The sequence below is a fragment of the Formica exsecta genome, unplaced genomic scaffold (assembly GCF_003651465.1).
Source record: "Formica exsecta isolate Colony F162 unplaced genomic scaffold, ASM365146v1 scaffold1505, whole genome shotgun sequence".
Classification (NCBI taxonomy): Eukaryota; Metazoa; Arthropoda; class Insecta; order Hymenoptera; family Formicidae; genus Formica; species Formica exsecta.
In genome coordinates, this window is record NW_021848831.1 from 280,363 (window position 1) to 288,767 (window position 8,405).

At 35.6% G+C, this 8,405-nt stretch overlaps 1 protein-coding gene across 4 annotated transcripts in view; it reads right to left on the reverse strand.

The window, feature by feature from the left end:
- LOC115232902 (carbonic anhydrase-related protein 10) overlaps nt 1-8,405 on the reverse strand; it is a 142,040-nt gene that overhangs the window by 44,372 nt on the left and 89,263 nt on the right. For all 4 annotated transcript variants that reach the window (XM_029803072.1, XM_029803069.1, XM_029803070.1 and 1 more), the window contains one exon: nt 2,816-2,952. In XM_029803072.1, coding sequence (XP_029658932.1) covers nt 2,816-2,952 — 137 coding nt within the window. The remainder of the gene's footprint in view (nt 1-2,815; nt 2,953-8,405) is intronic.

Genomic DNA, 8,405 nt, shown 5'->3' on the forward strand with positions numbered 1-8,405 from the left:
CGTCGTGTATTTATTGTATCTTTTCGCGGGCAATATCGTCGCTCGCCGGAGTTTTCGGTCAGCGTCTCGCATGGGAAAATAGACGGGACAAACGTACACGTATCCGTCTGCGAGACCGACCCGTATCAAATGCCGTATCCGTGAGGAGGCATTGTCACGGTACCCGAGCATTTTTCATGTTCGCCTTTCTCAGAAATAACGGTCCCGAGACCGCGACCGCGACAGCACGCGGTGCATGTTTCGTGGCAAATGGAGGGAACGCATTGAACATGAGCTGACCATAGGTATAACATGCTATGATAGAAGTATCTCGGCGTGAAACACACACAAATTGACGAAATTGAATAGAGCATATATGATAAACAAAGACGATAATAATATGGAGATATTGTAATAGAAAAAGTTACCAAAACTTGCTAATTTATTAACACAAGAAGTTATGTATTAAATTGCTCGCGATCTTTTTTTTAGTGTCTGTATTTTTCCGTATTTATATAATAGATCAAATACATATTGAATACGATTTTGTGGGATGAGTTATAAATCGCCATATGCAAAGTTATTTAAAAAATGATCAAGTTTCTCCCATTTTTACTGCACAAATTGTATAAATTGTAATATTAAAAAAAAATAATATGTGTTAAAATGGTCGTTACAATTTTCTTTTTCATTAAATCCCTTCACTATGCATCTCCGTCCATGTCCCTCTTCTTTATTCTCTCGTTCAAATTATAGAGTTGTGTTCCGAAAGCAAAAAAGTATCAATGAGAATATAAATGGAGAGAATATAAATCGAGCAGCGCATTGCAAGTTCTTCCATTCTACATCAAAAGTTCATACTTCTTCTATGTATATCGAAAGTTCACACAGAGACTTTTCGTTCATGCATTCATAAACGGCTTTCGACCTCTCAATATATTCTTCAATACGCTCATACTGTATGCATGAATCACTTGTACATGCAAATCGACCAAAGTATAAAATAACGAATATACCATAGTGAACGTAATATCATATTGCTCTTAATAAAAAATTTATAGAAATAACAATTTTTGTAAAATATTCCATTATATATGTATATACATTATTTTTAAAAAATTTTTAGATATATATATATTTATAGATTTAGATGTCTCTCTCTTTCTATCTCGTAAGAAAATTATTAAAGGTTGTAACCATGATACAAAATCAAACAGCTTTGAACGAATAGGTAGTAGGATGAATAAATGTTTTCTTAATGGAAAATTAGCTTTTCCCGATGTTCTCCGAAGCATCCTCATTGAACGAAACGGAAATCAGCGTTAAATAGGTGGCTTCATAATTAATGGTTTCATTATCGAATCAACGAGCTTGGCTAGTGAAAAATGAACAGCGGAAAAGCGACTCTCGCTGGTGAATTCCAAATCCATTACTATCACGCGACAGCTCTGGGAATACTTTTACTAACCTGATTTTATCCTTGCTTTTCGAAAGATGTCTTGTACAAAATGAATCATTCCCGGCGTTCTAATTTTAACTTAGTTCCCCAGTGTTAATGAAATGCCGCTCTTAATCATCTGATGCAAATTCTTATCGAGTTTATAGTGCTCCGATTTTGAATCAATTATATTGCTATTTTTTATAAAGAAGTAAAAAACGTAACTTAGTATATTCCTCTTTAAAGTTACGGAAATATGTATGTCATATAAAATGATACATCCTTTTCATTTGCCTAAATAAAAAATGTAAAATTCTGTCGAACGTATTACAATAAAAGTTATAAAATTGAGTAAATAAATATTATCGTTGGATGTGTAATGTTAAACAAAATTAAATATTTATTCAGTTATGTTGATCGGAGTTACGTCGTGTAATTATAGGATTTCATTAACATCTATTGCATTAATTTTTTTAGCTTCAATACCATTTGTATTTTATTTTATTCGGAATAATGTGCACGCGCAAAATCCGGCTTTTAAATAACTAAAATTATCATTGCGTTATATAATTTTATTCCGATCTGTTTTAATTACATAAAACACGGAACTCTTTATTCCTATCGTGCGATAAAAGCCAATCAACTGTGATGCGCATAATTACATGTAATGGTCAACAATCGAACGTATTCAGAGCAAACAATGCATCATACGCTCACAATGAGTTGCCGCGTTTTCAAATCGTTAATATCAATGAAATCCCTCTCATTACCCGTCCGCCAAAAGCAAAAACCAGAGCAATTTAATCATCCCGCCGAGAGACACCCAGTATGTGTTCCGCTTGACTAACGAGCGTCCGTCAGACGACTCTTTCGTCTTCATTTGAAGTAGACGTGCACACGAGACGAGACCGAACTTTGAAATTAACTTGCCCGTATCCTTTTCCCAAGATCATACTCGAGCGCACGATGATATACAGGATGCCCGATGTTCTGTCGCGTTAAATCTTAATTGGAAATTGAAAAATTGCTGTTTAATAATGTAAGATATTTATTAGATTTAATTTTAAAATATTTATATATACCAATAAGTTTCACATTTATCATTAAAATTTAATGCGACATGTTGCGGACATTCTGCAAAATTAAAACATCATAAATACATAATATGATGCACAGTGAGACACTCTGCATAATTAATATTTTGTAATTCATTAATTCGATAAATTCTCTGAAATATTTTAGAGGGAAGAATTTAATAAACTTCTCTAAAATAAAATTTTATATCGATTTTCTTCATACAAGAGATTCTGATTTCATCGAACACTCGTGCATCCCAGAGGTGAGAGATACCCGCGAATTACGGTATTATTTAGTGAACTGAAAGGATGGATAGATTACCCTGTGTTTATCGACGTGCACCGGTCTCAAGTGACGATCGAAGAGTAACTTGTCCGGCTCGATGTTGATAGGACTCTGCCGCCTTCCTTTGCTGCAGAGGGACCACTGCGGATTTATCAGGCCCCAAAACGAAGGTCCTGTAATATAATATAATATGTTAGTAAAAGTAAAAGAAGATTCTCTCTTTTTCTTAACGATTAAAAAAAGTAGGAAAATAAACGGGAGTCTGTGTTGCATTATTTACAAAAAATTTTTAAATTCTGCTAGAGAAAAAGACAATTAGACAACGATAACACTGGAATACCATCTTGCTCCAGAAAAACTGTTTATATTTTCTAATTTCCCATCATAAGTAATCACAAAAATCATACTCAGTTTTGTTTGATCAGATCCAATTTTTGAGAAACATAGAATTTTTCGAAATTTCTGAAAATGTCCATTTATTAAAATCGTTAACTAGGATATTATTACACAATTTAATTGTTATTACATTAAGCAATTATGGCTAATAAAACGTCAAAACGGCGCAAGATTTCGAGTGGCGTCTAATAGACTATATACATTTACCTAGAACGCCAATGGATCAGAGTAAGTTTTTAAAATTAATTATTAAGGTTTATATACAGGGTGTTAAAAAAACCATTTAATATTTATATGGTAGATAAGACACACTATACCAAGTAAAAAAAACCTTAGAAACATAGGTCGAAAGCTCAATCGTTTCCGAGATATAAACATTTTTGTGTTAGCATCATGATTGACTTACTGGCTTCTACGTGTCGCATGCGACGTGAGAAGAAGATAATCTGTCTAAATCTTTATCTTGATATTTACAGAAGGTGTTCCACATGTCCTCCTTCCATTTCCATACAAGAAGATAATTCTAAATCTTTATCTTGATATTTACAGAAGGTGTTCCACATGTCCTCCTTCCATTTCCATACACGCTTGGCATCTTCTTCTTACAGAATCGCGAACTCTCTCGAAAATTCCAGGTATCTATCGAATTATTTGACAAGCACACCGGATATCTACCATTTCTTCATTAGAGTAATACGCTGACATTTTCAGCACGATACTTTGTAACTGTGTAATCACCAAATCGCAAAGATCCGCAATCGCCGGTTGATGACAACTGACTGATCGCCGGTGAAATCTTCTGTTATGAAGTATGTATAGAAATTGAATGAGGACATTTAGAACGTGGTTCATAAACACTGAGATAAACATCGCATGCGAAACCAGCACGTAGAAACCAGTAAGTCAATCATAATACTAACATACAAAAATGTTTATATCTCAGAAACGGTTGAGTTTTCGACCTATATTTACTACGATTTCTTTTACTCAACGTGTCCTATCTATCATATTAATATTGAATGTTTTTTTTTGTTTTTGTTTGAACGCCCTGTACATGTGGAATTTTTTTTACTTTTAATCTTTAATTTATCGCTTTAAAAGATGAAATTAAAAAAACTTTTACGTACTCTGCGGGATTTTTCCAATTTTTTAAATTTTTCTTTTAGGAATTGCAAAAGAACTTAATGATACAAAAATTTGAAAGCAGATATTCAGGGCATCAAAGTTGATTGAAAATTTTGATCAAGAAGCAGAAAAAAAGTTTTGAAATACACATCAGTGACAATTATTATATATATAGTGCTATATATAGATAGAAGGATATATCTAGAAGAACGTGTTGGGTGAGTCTCATCCAGAAATATCATTCAGAAATTTTGAACTTGTATCGTATCTCGCCGAGCATCCGAAAGAAACTCGGTCGTAAAGCCCCAAGAGATAAGATTCTTATTTCCTCTATTTGAGTACGAGTCGTCGTGTCACGTGTCAACCGCCCAGAAATCTGAAATTTTTATAATTCCAACTTTTCCAGCTGGTCGCGCCGGCCGGCCCGTCCCTTGTCCAGTTCGCGTCAAGTTTCGCTCGGCGAAAGGGATTTTGAACTCGTTTCGCCAGGTTCGTACGCCAGGGACCGGCGCGACCTCCCCTCCAATACTTTCGTCTTAGGGAGCAACCGACCCGTTCGCATTTCCCGGCACTCCTCTGAGAAATTTAACTTTCTTCACGTCGTCCGTAAGAATCGATATCCCCTGAAAAAGCCCGGCTTAACGAATCCTTGGCGCGGAGTCTCACGTTCTCACGCGAAACACAGCACAAACAAGAATTACGCTTCCTGCGGAAGTATTTAGATAAAATTCAAAGTCTACAAAAAAAAACTGTCGAGTATTAAATATAATTAAATGGAAAAATTGACGTCTCAAAGTTTTACTTTCACTCATATTTACTTGTGTACTTATGTACGCGTATCTTCTTTAACGGAGCTCGATTTATCACTCTATATGCCACAACTCTAACAAAAGTTATAAGTCATCCTCTTAATCTACTCGTCCCTCTCTCGCAGGGGATAACAAACAGATTTTCCTGAAATATTCTCGCCTTTAGCAAAAAGCTTCTTATATATATATATATATTTTTTTTTTTTTGCGCAAGACCACTGTCGACGACTCTCGCGAGACAGCAGCTGACCCGCAATACAAGAGTGGACAATGAATTATTAGACGTGTCGACGCCAGAATCTGGCAGTGTAACGACACGCGAGAGATGCACACACTGATACTACCCGAGATATATTACTTGTACACGGAGTGTTTTAAAAATACAGACTTGCATTGAGTTAAACTTTGCACCTTAATTAATTCATTTACAAAGCTGTCACAAATATCATTTACATGATTCAAGTTACAATCAATCCAGATAATTGTGACGCTAAAATAAATACCACACTATAATATTCCTTTATATTAATATAATTAAAAATCTCTTTAATAATATTGTAACAATTAAATCTAAAAAGAGTTTTTAAATTTTACCAAGTTGATCAAAAGAGAGAGAGCTCCTTCATTTTTAAGACTTACTTATAAGAGTCATATATAAAAGGAAAGCGATACAAACATTTTATTATTCATATAATAATAAAATTATTAAATTCTTGTCATGTAATATTACATTATCCTGATATGCCTCCTCTCTCGCTCTCGATAGATGTAGATATATTCCTATATTAGACGTGAGAGTCATAAAGTTGTATAAGATCGTAAATTTCGGATCACCTCATCCACACGGGCGGTGAAACAGGTGTGCGAACTTGATGCGTGCCAAGCTCACATGTTAACGAATCCATCATAGAGGAAGAAGGGGGAAGGGAAGGGAAGGGGGAGGAATGTATGAGGGATGACACGTAATGACATTTCGGCGCGCAAACGTAATCAAAACTTACGAGCCCAATAAACGCGTGCGTAACGGTTCAACGGCGGGCAAGCAACCCTATGAGCACACGCACGTACGCACGTCGCACGCGTGTGCGATGATAACATACGGATACATCGACACTTTAGTGTCGTAACAGCGACGCAATTAGTCCCATTGTAATTAGCATCCTCGCGCCACAATTTTCTTTCATCTTCGGGCCGCTCGTCACGCGAGCGGTTTGCACACGACATGCGTGATTCGTTTCATCGGAACGGAACTTATTAATTAAAGGGTTGTAAAAAGCGACGTTTATATATACTAAGTCGGTCTCTCCCGATCGTTTTATTTCGATATATAAAACGCGTGACTATTATAATGCATATATATATATATATATAGAAAGAGAGAGAAAGAGAGAGAAGTAAAAAGAAGTATGTAAATTACATCCACTTGCGATTTCAATATAAAATCATTAAATTCTCGACTTCATAGATTTCAATTGATTGCAGCGGCATGAAAAACGGGTTGATATGACGAGGAATGGTATTATTCTCTGATTTATTTTCTGTGCGGTCAAGTTATTACACATTTTGCGGTATACTCTTTATAATTCGCCTCGCACGTGAAATAATCGCGCACTTGATTTCTTAACACGAGAAAATGGGAGAAAGACAGAGAGAAAAATAGTAGCTATTGCAATTCCATAGCGCATACTCTCTACCCGCGCTTTCTCGCCTTTTTCCGCGATGGAATTTATGTCGAGGGAAATGGCACGCCATCGCGCTAGCCACGCAAAAGTTTATTAAACGACGCACGCATACGGTGCATGTATACGCTTGGCTGTATGTAAACGCTTTCCACTTTCATTCCGGTCGATTCGTTGTGCAACATTTGCGCGCTGCGGTACACCCGATTTCATCCACAATCGCAATCTTCGCCATTATTCTTCGTTATCGCGTATATACGCGACGCAGCCACGCCGAGATCTACCTCTTTGTGCCTATCTACTTATGATCGGAGTGTTACATGGATCTGCAATTTATTCGATTAAGTTTCTCTCAAACGCACGACCGCGCCGATTATGCGTGCGAACACGCACGTGACTGCAAGATCTAAAGGGTCCAGTGTCTATTCTAGCGGTATGAAAAATTGATGATCTTTAAGATTTTTTTTTGAAGAAATTGATCTGTCTTTTTAGCGTTTTTTATTTAAAAATTAGATATTTTAAACTTGCTAAATTTTTTTCATTTCTTGAAAATCAGAAAAATGTTATATAAAAATACTATAAAAATTAGGAAAAATCCTATGTAAAACGCCAAAAAGATCAATTTTCTTCAAAAAAATATTCTTCAAAAAAAATTTTTAAATCCTCGATTGTTCATACTGCTAGAATAGATTGGGGTTCTAAAGTACATATTTTGTTGCGATCCAGATCCTTTTACGTTGGCTACTTACATAGCGTGTGCACATACTCGAAGAACATAAAATAATCATATGTACTCTGTAAAATGTAAAATATATATATGCCACGAGAAATAAAAATGTTTCAAATCGGTTTCATTTACGACATTCGCAGCCGTCGTAACATTTTCAGTTTATTAACTCGTAAACTTATCAACAGACTCGTTCTTTTTTTTTCCAGCAGGGGATTGGCCTACGTATTTAATATAGCGATAAAATTGTTACACCTCTAGAAATAAAATCCCTCGTAAGAGGTAAACTGTGTGTTTCGGGAATATAAATTATTCGGCAAAATACCGCCACCGAGATATATATTATATCAGCATTATTGCACTTTGTGCGATATATTACGCGTGACAACGAATTATTAGCTCGCGGAAAAGCATCGTATGTATGTATGTACCGGACGTGTAATCTACTATTGGATTATAGTTACACGAGCAGCGTTTAAATCGATTCGCACCAGCGGACGATCGGACCTAAACCACATCGGACCGTATTCTATTAAATTAAACCCATTGTTCTTCGCGAACATAGGCTACGTTGTATCGGTCCGAGAACAGACCAATTTAAAGCCACGGGACTTAATTAGAATCGATCACACACATTCGATCGTATTGTTCTACCAGGATGGAAAAGGGGGGCTATGTTTATTCAATATTTCACTTATGCATAATGACAAGAAAAGAATATGTTCTAATTAATTTTAACGTAATTTACAAAGTTCTTATAACTTTGAGAGACAGATGATGGATCTAAGTTCCCGATTAACTAAATAGAGGCTACTGTCACTCGGTTTCGAATCGGTTTCGAGTCACGAATAAATGTAATGTATAATAGTTCATATAATAATAATAATAAA